The sequence below is a fragment of the Fundulus heteroclitus genome, unplaced genomic scaffold (assembly GCF_011125445.2).
Source record: "Fundulus heteroclitus isolate FHET01 unplaced genomic scaffold, MU-UCD_Fhet_4.1 scaffold_139, whole genome shotgun sequence".
NCBI lineage: Eukaryota > Metazoa > Chordata > Actinopteri > Cyprinodontiformes > Fundulidae > Fundulus > Fundulus heteroclitus.
This window is the reverse complement of record NW_023396551.1, coordinates 71,366-88,934: the sequence shown is the minus strand read 5'-3', so window position 1 is coordinate 88,934 and position 17,569 is coordinate 71,366. Positions and strand designations below refer to the sequence as shown.

General features: G+C 41.8%; 1 protein-coding gene and 1 long non-coding RNA gene across 2 annotated transcripts in view; one reads left to right on the top strand and one right to left on the bottom strand.

Annotated features, from left to right (window-relative positions):
• The window catches only part of gps1 (G protein pathway suppressor 1), a 69,734-nt gene that overhangs the window by 13,917 nt on the left and 38,248 nt on the right, over window positions 1–17,569 (top strand). The window contains exons 2-3 of the mRNA XM_012856952.3: window positions 8,773–8,865; window positions 14,867–15,048. Coding sequence (XP_012712406.3) covers window positions 8,773–8,865; window positions 14,867–15,048 — 275 coding nt within the window. The remainder of the gene's footprint in view (window positions 1–8,772; window positions 8,866–14,866; window positions 15,049–17,569) is intronic.
• Window positions 11,507–14,871, bottom strand: LOC118558641. Its single transcript, XR_004928405.1, has 3 exons — window positions 12,235–14,871; window positions 11,801–12,135; window positions 11,507–11,730 (listed from the first exon to the last, which is right to left on the bottom strand). It is a non-coding gene; the product is annotated as an uncharacterized LOC118558641 (long non-coding RNA).

Genomic DNA, 17,569 nt, shown 5'->3' with positions numbered 1-17,569 from the left:
ACTAACATAGCTCACCACCGTCAGGGTGTGAATGTGTGTGTGAATGACTGAACTGTAGTGTGAAGCGCTTTGGAGGTCGTCAAGACTAGTTAAAAAGCGCTATACAAGTACAAGCCATTTACCATTTAATTGTGTTGCGGCTTTTAAAATTGTGTTGTGGCTTTTTTATTTGTGTTGCGGCTCTTGTATTTGTGTTGCGGCTTTTGTATTTGTGTTGCGGCTTTTGTATTTGTGTTGCAGCTTTTGTATTTGTGTTGTGGCTCTTGTATTTGTGTTGCGGCTTTTGTCTTAGCAGTGACACCTCTGGGCCACTGTAGTTTTCTTCTGTGCTAAATTTAGAGTGTCCCTAAATCTTTAAAACTGTTGTCCCGCAAACTGAAACAATGTCCCGCATTTTGGTCAGATTCGGAAATTGTGACAGATTGTTGTCAATGAAAGCTGCTTTGGCTGTCAATCAATATGCAGCAGCGTCCACTTTATGACCAGCTGCGCTCCAGGACGTTGATAGAATAAAATGACAAGGATTTTGATGCACACAGATTATTAAGGAAACTATGTAAAAAAAAAAAAAACTGCAGGGAACAGTTTCTAACTGGCTGAGGCCAGAGCGGCAATTCCCAAAGAGCTTTTTATGATGTTTGCCAAAGTTATTTTTTATTTTTACACTGAGTGGAGCGCGATGTGAAGCAACACTGTAGAAGAGAGTCGCACAAGAAACACAGCTGAAAAACCCTCCTTTCAATTCATGGAATAATTTTTATCCAACACAAAAACACCTGCCAGGCAGACAAGCTACAGCAGGCTAGATTAACTGCAACAATATTGAACTTTATGCAAAAGTTAATTAACATTTTTCTAATTAAACAGTGTTCATCTTATAAAGCTAGTTAAGTATTTTTCTGATCAACTTAGAGCAACTTTTAAACTTTTTTTTAAAGTTTAACATCCGTGCAGGTGTTACTTAAAGTCTAACTCTTGGACTGAATGTATTTTAACGCAGATGCATTCAAATAGTCACCAGAGTAAAGAAATGTATATTATATGTAAATTATGTGCGCCGTTTGGAAGTAATTTCGATAAAACCTGCTGTATAAGCGAAAAAGCCCAAACATTCCTCAATCGGGCTGCTCCAGAATGTAACTAGTACCGTGCATCCGGCTGCTAACACTACGACTTTCGGTACCGATTTTTTAAATTTAATTAATAACTCTTACTCTACGTACAAAAAAATTATTTAAAAAAATGTCTGATACATCTACAAACTCCACCTCAAGCATCGGTGACTCTGATACCCAATATATATACGAAGAAACGGAGTTTGAACAAGGTGAACCTGAGGAGACTATATCTAACGCTGCCCATTGTAAGTACCCCTCAAAATCCTCCCTCGTGAAGTGTGAATTGCATAAAACACTTTTGTCATTGCCGGCAATCCAGTCCTTTCGCATTTCTTTTACGAATTTATCCCATTTCTTTCGGATCCTTCGGCCAAGTATGTAGCGCTACTTTCTGGCCTGCACTAGACCGTGGTGAAGTTGACTCCGCGGAGCTTGAATGTCCAATGTCAAACCAACTTTACCGCGGTTTGCACTACAGCCACCAACTATGCACCTAGAAGGCATTTTATTGTGGACTTAGTTCGGCAATTTTTTTTTTTTTAAAAAAGCGTTTGCTCAAAGTAGACGTGGATCAGCAGATTTGGTGTGTAAAAGAAGATACTGGAAAACATTCATATATATCCTTGTTCGCCGTACCGGTTGTACGGAGGCAGCACTCAAACGTGGAATACCATTTTCTGTGTAAAAAAATTGCAATATTTCATATTTAAAATTTATTTGAACACTTTTTAACATTAATATTCAAAGTTTACCTTGTTCTGGAAGTTATTCAACGGTTTTCAAGATTTTTTTTCAGTCCAGGAGTTAGACTTTAAAGCCGTATATGATGGGGAAACAAGGCTCGACGTAACACAGGGTCATAGGGAGGGGGGCTGGTGACTACCTCAAGCAGTTATCACCCCCCCTAAAAAACGGGTTAAAGAAGTCATTGAGGAAATCCTGAACTGTATCCTGTTTTACCTTCAATGTTAAAATGTTTAGCCATCTCTGACTTTTTAATTGTTAAATTCACCTCCATTATCACTGAATAATCTGTATGGTGGACCGTGCACACTTATCCAGCAGTGAATAAAGTGCTTCACTATCTCTTTGGGTCTTTTTGTGGTGGTAAAACTCCCTGCATTGAACCTTGTGAAATGATTGATGGCATGTTGATACCACACTCCTGGCTCAAGCTTGTGCAGGTCGACAGTAACAGTTTTTTATATGTTGCGGTTTGCTGTGTCAGATGTATGTTTCAGTTTTTTTGTTCTTCAGGATTGCAATGCTCTCATCATCACTGTTACCTTAAGTTGGGCATACACTGTACGGGCATACACTGTACGAGTGTCCTGCTGTTGATGCAGAGTTACGAGCCGATTTTTTTCCCCCGATCTCGCGCACTACGCACGCGCAAATAAGGAAATTCTTCTTCGTCTTCTCAAACGAAAAGATAGGAGTGGAGAGAAGCATGACGGCGATATGTGTGACATGGAGGCAAACTACGGAGGAGAAACTCGTAGAATTGCCAAGACAGTGTGTTTTGTTCTAGTAAGCCTCATATTTAACAGTGAGAATTGACACTTTCGCCTCTTCTTCTACTGTTGACATTTGGCCTCCAGGTAGACGAGTCCGAGTAGCGCCATCTCTCTACAGGGCTGATTCCGACGTGTGGTTTTTGAACGCACTGTGTGAGCAGTCAGGTCGTATCAGAGCGTCGGGCTGCACAGTGTGAGAACATATATCATGAGCTGTGAACTTTTAAACCCTGCAGTTCCGTCGTATAGTTTGAGCTGTGTATGAGTACAACTATTGCAAATATCGTACAGTGTATGCCTGGCTTTGGCAAGGAAGGAGTTTTTGCAGCTTCTCAACTGAAGCATGTCCAAGTTATTTATGCTGCTTCAATAGGACTTCCTTTTTTTTCCCTTTGCCGTCATGTTTACTTTCACCATGAGTATTTCATCTTCCTCATTTGGTATCCCCCCCACCCCACCCTTTTTTTTTTTGCTGGCTTTCACTTAAGTTCCAATCATTTCTAAGGTTTACACAATAATGTGCCGGTTCGAGTTTTGCAGGTTGGTCAAACATTGTTGTCTTGAGCAATGTCCAGAACTGCACCTGCTTTCTTCAATGAAATCTTACTTAAAAGCATCGGTATATCTGCTGGAACCACTTCTGTTTTTATTTTGGGTCTCGTTTCTCCTATATTTGCCAGAATGATAACTATTCTTGTGGACTCAATAATTTTCCATCTCCAAAACGGAAAGGTTTTGCGCTCTTTTTTTTGCACTTTTTTCATCTGTCATTTTCAGCAACTCTCTGAGGTAGTGTTATAGCACACAATTCTGGTACAGATAGTGTCAATCATAGCTGATCCTAAAGTTCCACCATGAAAATGTGTGGGAGATTAATTCAATAACAGAGTAATATTGCATCCTTTAATGTTATCTTTTGATTCCTCAACATTAGTTAGCTTCACGTGTTTTCTTTTGTTTGGACAGTCCTTTGCCCAGTGATAAATGCTTTGGATTATGGCACATTTAGTTCTTCTGGTGTATCTGTCGAGTGGATTAATTCTTGCAGCCGTTCTATGAGGTTGCCCTGGATGATGACACAGCTAACAGAACGGCAGACCAGGTCTACCTACTATGAAGAAAAAAGAGAGAACAAAATGTTAAAAGCTGAAATGACGACAAGCAATGCAAATTGGAGAGCAGTAGGATAACTCAGCAGAGTGAGGAAAATAGACCCTGATGTCCTCCAGTAGCCTAAGCCTACAGCAGCATAACTATAGAGATGGCTTAGGGTAACATTAGCCACTCTAATTATAAGCTTTGTCAAAAAGGAACGTTTTAAGCTTAGTCTTAAAAGTAGACGGGCTGTCTGCCTCAAGGACCAAAACTGGGAGTTGGTTCCACAGGAGAGGAGCCTGATAGCTAAAAGATCTGCCTCCCATTCTGCTTTTAGAGACTCTAGGAACCAACAGTAGACCTGCAGTCTGAGAGCGACGTGCTCTGTTAGGAACATACGGGGTAATCAGAGCTCTGATAGATGATGGAGCTTGATTATTAAGTGCTTAATGCGTTACAAGAAGAATTTTAAATTCTATTCTTGATTTAACAGGAAGCCAATGAAGGGAAGCTAAAATTGGAGAAATATGATCCGTCTTGTTGATTTTCATCAGAACTCTTGCTGCAGCATTTTGGATCAGCTGAAGACTTCAAACTGCATAGTGTGGACTCCCTGATAGTAAAGCATAGCAACAGTTCAGCCTTGAAGTAACAAATGCGTTGACTAGTTTTTCAGCATCACCTCTGGACAGAATATTCCTAATTATGGCAATATGCCGGAGGTGAAAAAAAAAGGAAACCCAGGAAACCTGTTTAATATGGGATTTAAATGACATTGGTTAGCTCCATGTGTTTAAAAACACAATGTACACATTACACAGGCTTCCCAAGCAAACCATGTAACTCTCCCTTCTCATCCAGCTCATCTGCCAAACCTGTTGGTGCCTCGTGTGAGTTCGGTTCACTTTGGCCATCCAAGGAAGAGCAGTGGAAACCAGGGGCTACGTTGGTGCTTTCAGCAGTGGGCTAGCCTGCGGCTCTGCGGCCTAGCCGACACATGAGGCCTGTTTACACTACACTTTTTTAACCGAACCGAGACCAGTCCGAGCTCGGTAACCGAGATAACTCTTGTGTGTAAACGGTCAGCAGACTGAACTGGACCGCACTAAACATAACCGGACCGCGCTAACTGCAGACCAGTTCCTGAATAAGTCTCGGCCTGTTTTTTTTTTTCTGGCCCGGTTATCTGATAAAGAGCGCATGAGCAGACCACGTCATCCCCTTACAGTCAGCTGACTGTCCGCGTTTTTTCCGCCGTGTCTGGCTGCACGTCCCGATTCACACTCCATTCAAATTTCAGACATTCATAATAATACTAGCTTCCTTACCGTGCCACACGGTTTCCAGAGATGATTCTGCTTAGCAGTGTGATGGACCTCAGCGTCTGTTGTTTCCTGCGTCTGTAAATCCTTATTAGACGTTCGTTTGTCTTATCCACGTCCCAAAAGTCGACTCTGTCTAACCATAACATCCTGAATGTTACGGGTGCTGCCGTTTTGTTTTGCTTGGTCCCGCCTTCAATCCCAGAGAGCGGTAGTCCCGCATATCGTCACTAGGAGGCGAGGAGCAACCAAGGAACTGGGATAGTGTGGTGTGTAAACGGTCGTCTTGGCTTGGTTAACTGATCCAAGCTTAGACTGGTCTCGGCTCGGCTCAGTTAAAAAAGTGTAGTGTAAACAGGCCTTATCTGGCTGCAAACATAAGGAGACAGGCCGGAAGGAACCGCGCTAGCGTGATGTGTAAACGGTTGTCAGAAACAAGCTCGGCACGGTTAACTGATCTAAGCTCGGTCCAAGCTCGGCATGGATCGGTTTAACAAGGGTAGTGTAAATGGGGCTATGGTCAGGGTGCCAGTCCAAAGTCATACATGCCGTCCCTGAGGCCTCAGCTTGTCTAGCGAGGGCAGTCGACCAATCCACATTGTCTCGAGTCAGCTTTTTTGTTTTGGCATTCTTTACTTCAGTGGCTGGTTGCGCAGAAGAAAGACTCCAAACTTAGCTACTGATTCTGGTCGGGGAATCTCCGAATTCAGTCGGGTCCTCTGCAGAGCAGAGGACTTAGTCGAGTGACAAAATCTGAGTCCTCTTTTGTCACTCCATTGAAGCGAGGGGGAGATGAGTTTCACAGAAGGCCTGTTTTGTGCGATTTGTGAACGTTCGAGCCTTGTGAGGCCCGCATGGTGGCTGGTCAGCATGGCTTGCTTCCCCAGCCAGCTGCTCCTCCAGGGTCCCAGGCAGAAGTGAAGTGTGTGAGAAGTTGTCTGTGGGGGCAAAGCTTTTCAGCAATGATTGCACCCTGCTGAGAGGGTGGATCCTTGGTGGCTGTGAAAGTCCCATCTTCTGTTTACAATCCACTTTGATTCCTTCCCCATGTCACATGCTGTTCAAAATTCACTCTGAATTTTGCCAAGGCGCGATGGCATAACACTGTTGATCTGATCAAACTCTGTGTAAGAGCCGTACTGTCGCTCCTTCTCTCCTTTCAAAAACACCGAGCCCAGCTTGGTTGAAAGGACAGCAATCCCTGCATCGATGTTAAGGTCTTCCGCTGTGATTTCCAGCGCAGTCTCCCTCGCTCTTCCTGATGGCGATGAGGTAACCACCACAAACTTTGTTCTTTCTGTCTATATTGGTAACTATTCTCCAGAGATCAATCTCATTTTTCCTATTTTAATAAGGTGGAGGAACTTTGTATTTCCCAGCAGCGGCCATCCTCTGCTACCAATGTTACTCCAATAACCACATCTGTTATGATGGAACTTGCACTTTAATGGTCACCATTAAAAAACCCATGGAAATGCAACCCCATAATAGGGACACTCTTCTCTTCCACTTTCCCGCCTGCACATCCTATTTTTTCATCTAACACATGTGCAGTAAATTACATGCAACTTAACATCTTTACCACCTGTGGTAGTTTTGTAATCCCAGTTTGTAAAGGGCCATTCACACAGGACGCAGTATGTGCAGTGCTCTGAAACCCATTAAGGGCGAGATCCACTCACTGTGCAGTAAAGTTCAACTATGCTGAACTTTTATCGCGGCACAAGGTGACATATACAGAGTGGCCAGTAGAAACTGGATAGTGAGCTGGAAAGACCAGGAAGCAAAATGGGGGGGAATTCCCTGAACTGTATGATACAAGTTTGAGGTCGTATCGCTGTGGAACCGGAGCTCATTAACAAGCTCCCTGGACCCTAGGGTCTCGTACACCCACAACCTCTTTGTCCTTGCTGTTCTTTCTCCTCACTCGCAGAGCTTGCTTCTTAGCATGGGACAGATGCATATTTGCTACTGACAACAAAACAAATGACTGCCAGCCCAAACGGCGCTGAGCCAGCATTGGTACTGCGCTGAACCCCACGGCAAGTGCAGTGCACACCGCGTCCTGTGTGGAAGGCTCATGACGGACTTTCATTCTCTGCTGCTGTGTGCACAGTGACACACTGGCAGTTTCTCATGAGCTGCAGCTGTGACCAATTAACAATGTAACATTCTGAGGCGCTGTCCCCTCTCAACGTCTATCACCATAGCAATGCAGAGGTGTGAACAGGTCATTCTAGAAGTTTCTTAAAAAGACACAAGTTATGATTTCTGGTGTTTCTCTTCATTTTATTGATTTATACTGTGCTGACAGGAGGGGGGGGACAAACGGGTCAATTGTCCCTTGGCTCAGGACGGGGGGTCAAAACTGACACTCTGACCATTAAAATACAGGTAGAAGTATTTTTTCAGAAAATATTTGTGTGAAAATTATTTAATATTAGAATAACTAAATCAGGGTTAAAGTACTCTGTCGCTGCGACTGATTTACGTCATTTGGAAAATGAGCGCAAATTGTTCCGTCTAGCATTTTTTTTCAAGGTTTTAAAGTGAAGCTGCTCTCAACCAATGAAGCCTGGCAGAGCCTGGACATTAGCCAATCAGAAAGAGAGTAGGGCGGGTCTTTGCAAAGCGGACATCTGCCAGTCTGAGTTTTATCGGTGTTCAGTCATTTTAACTTTTGGAAGAGCGTCTCAAACTGACCACAGATGGTATGAATGAAAGTAGTGGTGGTCAAAGGTTTTCTTTGGATTTATGAACCAGCAGGTCAGAAAGTTCAGCAGATTGAACATCTGACAACAACTTCCCTGGTAAGCGTGTCTGTCGCTGCCCCTGCAGTTACTGAGTTATTTCTACCTGTGGCCATGCCACCTGTCAGCGTTTATTCCCTCGCTTCCAGTAACTTGGCTGATAAACGCGGGCGACCAACCAGGGATCTCCCCATGATTCACTGTTATGGTTTTTTTTAAACTCAAAGAGTAACGCGCTATCACAGGCTAATTTACCGTGACGCACTTTTTTTTTTCGGAAGGGTCGGAAAGTGAAACAATGTTCTGCATTTGACTGGGTCCGATTTGGAAAAAGTAAAAAAATTTAATAAATTCCACCTGCGCTTGTCTGAAGAAAGAAGGCAGAGCTGCAGTCAGAGCAGCTATCAGTCAATATGCAGCAGCTCCACCTGATGAGCCGCTGCGCACCAGGACACTCCTTAAATGATGAGGATTTAGATGCTGGTGACTCTCCAGCAGTCAGTGAGCGAGAGGCGGGGACACTGGGTCCATCCTGGATAGGTTTCCAGTCACAGGGCTAAAAGTTAGCAGTGTTATTACACTTTAAAATAGTTAAGTGATGCCTTTTTATAAACTCAGGAGTTTTGATAATTAATTGTTCCACATCTTAACGATTTTCATGTAGTTTTGATGTTTATTTTGAAAAATATTCAGGCTATGCTCAGAAAATTAGATTTCTCCTTAGTTTAATCACCTCCTTGGTTTAATCACCTATAAATCGGATATAGTGACATTTGTAATAGTGGTTCCATTTGAAAAGTATTGTTTAATATGTTAGTGTCACAAAGTTACTAAAATTTACACTTTATAACTTTGTTTGCAACTATTAACAAGAGTATATCTAATCTGTTATGTTGTCATTTCCAACGTCCATTGTGTTAGGCTATTTAGAAGAATGTAAATCCTCTGTATTTGGTCTTCTTTTTTCCAGGGGTCTGTGGAACCCATGCAGATTGATGCAGATCCTCAAGACGATCCCCAGAATGCCCCAGATATTGGCTACATAGTAGAAAACCCAACACTGGTATTGATCTATACTTTTTTTGTATGCTTGCTTTTAAGCAGTGGAAGCTTTCATTACTAGTAGGAAGTCATTTTGGTTATTTGTGGTTTGGAAAAATGCATTACTATCCTTAACTACCAAGAAAGAGAAGGTGGCCTCATTCTATTAGTATTTATCAAATTCTAATTAGACACACTGTCTTGTCTTATGAAAGTCTTATGATGCTACCTTATCTCATACGGAAAGCCTGGAAACTTCAGCTTGGAACAATGTCAAAGACTCTTTCATTCTTGCTCAACAATTAAGACGCAAAGTGAATAAGAAATTCATAGGCACATTGTGCATACAATATTCCAACTTTGTGGAGAGTCAATGCCCACAGACCATCAAACTTTACGTTTTTACTTCTACTTGAGTAAAATTATTTTGAGAAAAGAAAAACCCACGTGAATAAGTTCTTGTGGCTACAGCAAACAGAATTAAATCGGAGGCAATCAGACTTTCGCTCAGTTCTTTGTGAAAAAGTTTTGACACCTATCCAGGAATTTTTGTCAATTTTGATGGCTTGCTCTTCTATGGCTACTTTACCTACATCTGGTTACATCACCGAGTGAAGAACAAGCATTGAGCATGCTGTTATTTGGGAAAATACATGTATAGTTTGTAATGTTTAAACATCATTTCACTCCCAACTGTAGTTATTGATTTAAAAAGATTTCTGTTGTAAAAAGTATAATTTTACTTCCTCAACTTTTAAGACTTCTGCTTTTACTGAAGTATTGCATGTAGAAATAATGCTACTCTTGAGTAAAAGCTTTCTGCTTCAGATTAGCTCAAGAACAGTGACTGAGCACAGCTTCATGAAATGGGCTTCCATGGCAGAGCAGCTGCATCCAAGTTAGGGCTACAACGATTAGTCTCTATCAATTATGAGAAAACGTAGACTCAAAATTTAATGCATCAAAGCGTTGTTTAAAAATATATATAAACATTAATTTGTCTTTCAATATACCTTTCTCAGTAGTCCAATTTAAATCACGTGGTTCGTTTAGGCAGCTGCAGTATATCATCAGTTCCCTGGTGAGCAAGAGCACTCAATCACATGATACACTGTGGCTCTGTTGCAGTTACAACAACACAACCATCATAACAAAGTTTATAGAAATAAAATTAGAACATCATTTGAATTAAATTGCAATAAAGTTACACAAAACATCCCCAATAGAATCCTGAAGATTTGCAGGTTGTCACGATTACGGCTTTGAACTAAAACCCCACTTCCCCCACATCCTTCCTATTTTGGGTTAAAGCTCAGACTAGCTGGGGTTCTGAAAACCTCTGAATCTAACGAGTATTACCCTGTTTAGAAATCCTGTGAGACCTTTTCAGCTAGATAAGTAGGACACGACTGATCTACTAACCACCTCCGTCCTAGGGCCACACCCTTCTTCAGTGGACAGGTCAGGCAACCTAGTAGCCTGAAGCCACCTGTACCCCGACCACCGCCCTAGTTAATGGTGGCTCCTACTTCTATAAATCGGCACTTGTTACACGATCAGTATTTTTTAAAGACTCAAAAGTCCCTAAGGGTGTTGTTTTAAAGTTTGGGCTACAGGTAACCTTTTAAGACCCCTCAAAATATTTCTAGAACCATGCACCATGACTGTTTTACAATCATAGAAGAACTCAGAAAAATGTTGGCTCAATAAGAGAATGTCCACAACTTCTAATAAAATTTTATATGCTTCTTTAATTAGTATGCTTTAGCATGGGATTAGAAACAGCATTAAGCAATTTAACAGATTACAAATTAATATTTAATCAACGTCCTATCTCTTATCTAAGGCTGCTTACTAATACGTTCAGGAGAGGATTTTAACTTTAGAGGAGCAAACTGACCCGAACCCCAGATGGAATCCCAAAGTGTCTTTGATTGCTGGATAAGGAGTTGTTCAGCCGAACGACGTGCCTTCTCTTGATGGCGACCCCGATGTCCCACTAATGTCCCATTCACAAAGACTCATGCCTGGAGCCCTTTGCCTTGATGTCTGTGTCTGAGGTCCGTCTCTTCTGCTTGACGCGTTGTTCAGCTTCAGAACTAACATCTCATGGGTGCAACTCACATCTTCTGGACATCTAGGATCTTCTCATCAACCAGGTCAAAACCACAGCAGTTCTTCTTGACAGGATTTGCAGATTGTTGGCCCCGAATTGTGGAAAAACACAAAAAATAGATAATCGGACTCAGTCTCGGCGGTTCTCAGAGACAGGGGCACCGTGTTCTTCCTTTGGCTCAACGATCGTCCTTCCGTCTTGGGTCTTCTTTTCTTCTGCTCCGCGCTGCATGTCTTCTGAGATGAAAACTGAGCAACGAGTACACAAATTACCTTTCCTTTATCTGGTGATAGAACCGCTGGGAGGTTGCAGCGCTTCACACCCTCCCTCTGCATCGAACAGCATCACCTCTTTCATCTCCGTTTGACTGTGACCCTAGGCAGCGAGTTCCTCTTTTGTCGTTTGAGCTCGAGGTCTAGTTCCCTTTTTCTGACCATTGCAAGGGCCCTTCGACCCTTTTACCCTACTCACCAGTGTGGGTTGAATCAAAGGTCTGGTTCCTCTTCAGCTATAGATGGACAACATCCTTCTCACTGAATATGATAATTCTATTTTCTACTCATCCTGTCTGCACTAAGACACTTATTGCTTATTTATTTAATACATAAGTGTCATGTTTGGCTTTAAATGTTTGGCCCACATGCAGAACCACTCAGGGAAAACAGGTCAGATCACAAGAGTTTTATTTAACTGAACCACGGGGTCACGAGGAAGATCTGTCACCGCAGATCGGGGAGCAGCGGGGAACCAAAGCCTGGTGATCGGGTCAGTCTGAAGGAGAGGAAGACACGGTTAATTGTGGGAGAAGCTAAGGTAACTCTACGGGGAATCGTAAGCTTACCACAGAGCACGGGAACCGAACCGAGGAGGAAGGGGTGTGGACTCAGCCCGGCCTACGGATGGGTGACAGGCGTCCAGGAGAACTGTGGGCGGAGGCGGATGGGGTCCGAGCAGCACTGGCGGGTCCAGGGATCCGGAATGAACAGAGGAAGGAACCAGGAGAGTCCGGGGTGACCAGGGTGAATCCGGGGAGGGGAAACTCGCGCCCAACTTGGTACCGCCAAGGGAGTTTGAGGAGGGGATCGCCAGAGCAGAATCTGAGCGGTTGTGGATTCGGGAGCCTGGTCTTCACAGCGCAGAGTCACACGAGAGAAGGGTTCCAAAGACACGAGTGCACTGGAGAAAACACAGGAAACAAGGATTAGATCCAAAAACGGGGATCGAAAAACTCACGGGTCTGAAGCTCAGGTGGTGGTTTCTGGCCTTTAGGCATACCGCGACAAGGTAACACTCTGGCATCCTCCCTCTGTTCGAGCACGGTTCTTATAGTGCGGCCCGGTGCTGCTGAAGTGTCTGCAGGTGTGTGCACTCCGCCCACCCGTTAACCACGAACACCTGTGGAGAGAGCGGAGGCAGCAGAGCCAGCAGCAAGCTGCACGGCCCTGCCGACTGAGTCCTGACAATAAGTACTTGATCCTTTTTAGAAAGAGAAAAACAATCAGACAATCATATAATTCAACACTGAAACCACAATCAGTTAAAACATACAATTACAGAGCTCTCTATGTTGCTTTCTTAACTTAAGACATTTAATGTCCAAATTAATTCTTAATTTGTTAATGATAGAGAATATGGTTGAGCTCACCACACCACCGATTTTAGAGGTATTTTGACAAGGTGCATCGGTGGTTCTGCCTGGAGTGAGAGAAAGAGACGAAAGAGGCGCTCCGATCGGTCACACCTCCACAACCTGAAACATCACTGAAGCGGCCATCCAGGTGGAATTACGTATTAAACTCTGATCTACCGGCAGGTGTTCTCACTTTCTTAATTTCCTGTACCAGCTTCTAAATCTGAGTGATTCAATTTACACCGCAAAATATAAACACAAAGACATTTAATTTGATTTGTGTCCGATACCAGCGAGCGAGAGAGAACACTTTGGTAGAGCAGTACAGAGTAACAATAGCAGAGTAATCCTTAAAGCTGTTATTACATCAGAGAAATAAAAACTTTCACAGCGGTTACATTCAGCAGGTAGACACGGCCATGGAAACACACTCAGCTCCCCGCAGCCCCACCACCGGTTGCCGGTTTCTCTGTTCCTGTTAGAACATGCTAAAACTGCCTCTTTAAAAAGAACTGGACCTGTCTGAATCACAATGAGAAGTATTGCAGCTCTGGCAGCAGCAGTCTGGGCGTGTCATGGGCATCAGTGCTTGTAGTGATTCAGAGTCACAGCACCATGGGCAGCGCTGTTTGTAGGCGCAACGCGATCGAAAGAGAGACTGTCACTCAATCTAATCTTGCAAATAAAAACTTTCGGCCCAAATTAAATTTTCCCTCTACAGACGTAAATGACGTGAAGCAAGGATAGATGGAAATTTTGTGATTCCCACTCATTGTCTTTTCCCAGATCCATTGCAATTCTCTCGTCTGTTGCCTCGGATTCCTTACTCTGTTGATTCATCTCTTCCTTCATCACTAACATAAGACGTCTGACATGCCTGATAGTTTCCCTGGTTCTAGCCAATTGAGCATATTTGCAAGAATGAATGAAGTAGAGGGCACAAGCTAGGTGTGCATATACAGTACAATGCGTAGAAGAAGATAACTTCCTCTGTATTTCATCTTAAAATGAGGTGTAGAAGACTTTTTCTAAATAGATTTTCATGTCAATACATTTTATTTGTTAAATTTAGTTTTTGATTTTAATTTTTACATAGGAAATGTTTATTTATGTCTTAATGGTGTGGGAAAAAAACCCTGTCAGACCACCATTACATTTTTTACTTCGTGCACCCCCTAGCTATCTCGAGTTTTCCTCCACGCGATGGTTAAAATTACCACCATTACATTTTTTACTACGTGCACCCCCTAGCGGCAGCTTGCGCACCACACTTTGGGAATCCCTGTTCTAAACAATCATATAAAGCTGAACAGGTGTCTCTTCAGTCCAATCCTGAACTGTTCTGATGACGAGTTAGATCAGGGGTTTCTAGATAGGAATCGGGTCCACAGGGATATGATCTAAAAATACAAAATGGGGAGATTTTTTTTTTTTTTTTTTTGGTTAAACAATGCCAGGGGAGCAGTCTAGGGTTAATGGTGTTGTTCAGTGGTACTCAGTTCAATCCTCACAGACTGCCACTATGGGTCTCTGAGCAAGACCCTTAGCCACAAATCACTCTGTTACAGTGAACAGACTGCATTGTCGATTGCTTTGCAGCAATCCTTCATACTGAGCATCCCAGAACCAGGGTCAATGTGAACGGTCATCTGCCTTGACCGACTGGGGGTTAGAGAAGACTGAGCAGAGACATAAAAAGCACACAACCACACATTGATCCAGGAATCCTCTGACTTTACATAGCCAGCTGAAACATGCATAATTTTAATGCTTTCTATACATCGCTTATCGTGTATATAATATTTATATATTATATCGTGTCGAGGCCCTGGTAAGGCTCTGGTAAGTCAATGCTAGTAAGTCAATGCTAGTTCCAGCTTTCCATGGAAAGCTGGAACTAGCATTGACTTACCCGGTACATGTCGGGGTGGGGGGCATTTGAGAAGTCTTGGGCTTTTGAGTGGCAATGGAAAAGGGGATATTATTGTGTCTTACTATACCCAAATAAGGAAACATTTTAAATGCTAGATGTGACCAGTATAGCATTTATTTTCTGCATTCCCGTCATGTTATCTTACCTATATTTAAAACTAAAGTTTATTTTGTGTTCAAAATTTTAAATATAGGGCATTTCTGTAAACTATTTTTTAATATATTAAACGGTTAAGTTATTCAGGCAGCTGTCTTGCAGTCAGAAGGGAAAATATGTAAATTCTAATATTTGACTTTTGAGTATAGCTGTTTTGATGAGGTAATTTTTGTGTGCATTTTTTTTAGGACCTGGAACAATATACTACTAGCTATAGTGGATTAATGCGCATCGAGAGACTGCAGTTCATTGCTGAGCATTGTCCTCAACTTCGTGTCGAGGCCCTGAAGATGGCCCTCACCTTTGTCCAGAGAACATTCAATGTTGACACATATGAAGAGATCCACCGCAAGCTTACAGAGTCTACAAGGTAAAAAGCAAAATGCAAAAATTGCATTTTGCCATTTGAGTTTTTTTCTTGTCAAGAATATATGTACTGAAACAAAAACCGTTACAGTAGGGATGGGTACCTTTCACATCTGAACCGATGCGATATTGATACCCAGTACTTTGGAATTGTACTTAACGGTACCTATTTTTAGTACCTTTGTGTGTTTATGTAGTAAATAGATGTGTATTAATATTTAAATTTAACATATTTCTTAATATGTAAACTTGTTTGGATCTACAAATGAACCTTATTAAATAATTTATGAATTTTAATACATTGCCTCAACAGCACATAAAACATTTTTTTTTTTTACCAAAACATCAGAGGCACACAGTGAACAAGGTGAATAAGGAATGAAGCTGTGTGTGAATAAAATTCAGAAATTTATTATAGCGCAACAGCTACAGAATGGGGGGAAAAAAACAACCTAGCATATTTTTCTGACTATATGTCGCACTTTTTTTCCTATTTTCTTCGGTCCTGCAACTTATTAATCAGGTGCAACACAGGGGTAGGTGATATATCAAATATACTCGATGTATCTCGAGTTTTCATCCACACGATGGTTAAAATTACTTTATTGCAACCATCAGGTGCAAATTTTCATGACGAGATTTAGCCGTTGTACTTAATTCACTGTGAGTTTAGTTTCTCCCACGTGCTATGAACGCATCACTTGCTCCTCCTCCAAACCAGAAAGCGCTCTGGCACACACACAATGAGCACATGCGCTTACGTCGACGAGACAGCGAGAACTATGGTGACAGCAGGAGTTTCATCTAAACAAGAAAATCAGTCTGAAGAGGACTCAGGCGAGCTGGTTCCAAAGAGAAACATCACTGGATCAATAATATGGGAGTGGCTTGGATTTCACAAAAAGGATGTCAAACAAAATGCGGTAATTTGCAAAACATGCCATAAAACCATTGCCACAAAAGATAGCAGTACCACAAATTTATTTCCCCACCTAAAAAGTCATTCAGTGCAAAATTAAGACTGTTGTAAACTCTGCATGTCGACATCCCCCACACACCGAAGAAAACTTGAAATAAACCAGCCGTAAAACAGTTGACACTGACACTTGATGCCAAATCCGAAATAAGCTGTAATTATTTTGCCAAAAAAGCGTTACCATAGTTGTACATTTCAGTAAGAGAAAATGTATCCCAGCAGCTAGCAAACGCTTCCTTCTTCTCAACAACGGATCTGTGGACCAGCCGCACTAGTGAGCCATATCGTCACCTAACTGTACATTACATCGACCACTGGTTTCTGCCTCCAAACAAGTTTTTCCCCAGAAGATCACTCAGCAGAGCTAATTGCACAAGGATTGCAAGATTCTCTCACGTCCTGGAAGTTGTCAGAAAGTCGTCAGGTGTGCATCACCACGGATTTTGGGAGTAACATCATTAAAGCAACGAGCCTTAACAGGTGGACAAGGCTGCAGTGTTTTTGCCATCGGTTGCATCTTGTAATTGGTTAGTACACATTACAAACAAAATTCCCATCAAATAAAAATTAAACATTTATTTTTGATTTTCTTGTTTAAAACCAAACATGGAAAAATATATATTTTCAATTATCTTTTATTTGAACATGTAGAACATTTGTTTCAAGTAGAAAACTTTGTTAGTGTTTTCAACCTTTTAAATGGTTATCTTCTGCATAATTAATCATTTAATATATAAACACGAATAGCATTAGCTATGTTTACATGCACAAAATTTCACGATTGAATTAATATGTATTCGGATTAAATCAGATTGTACCATTTATATGGGCACACAATCAATTAATCGGTCATAATGTGCATGTATATGTACCTGGCTTTATTCAGAATACAACCACTCTGACATGTGCAGTTATCAAATTCCCCTCAAGAAATACCACAGAAGAAGTCGTTGCTAAACTACAAAATAGTAAGCAAAGCAGTATTATACGAGTTTGTTTGTCTTCTGAGCGCCCAGGCTGGACTTGCATAATGTTCCAATTACAGTTGAAACTTACTGAGTTAGCAACAATTTTGAGCTCTTTTATTTTTTTGAACAGAAAGTTTTTTTCGGGAGCCCCGATAGTTTTGCCTCCCGGTGTATTTCCGCTACTCATCAACGCAGAAATGCGTCACGTTTACGTCGGGCGAACATTGCCACTCGGGTCAATTTGCCGGAATAACTTGAGCCCGACAATGTTTATATCCACATTGATCGGATTATCAATCAGCATAAACCACCCCTCTAATTCGGACTACAATTTCATTCCGATTGAGCTTAATCCAATCATTGTATTCCCATTGGCTTGTTTACGCAATGCATTTTTTTCCATGTAAACCTAGCTATTGTCAAGAACAGTTTGTTCAAAGCTGGTTTAAAAATGTTAATTATTTACGATTATATACATAAATATATGCACAACAATATTTTTGAGTGTGAGGCAGGTGACTAATATGATGAATTTGCTTAATTATATAGTAATTGTATTTTGCTTTTAATTTTAGAGAGAA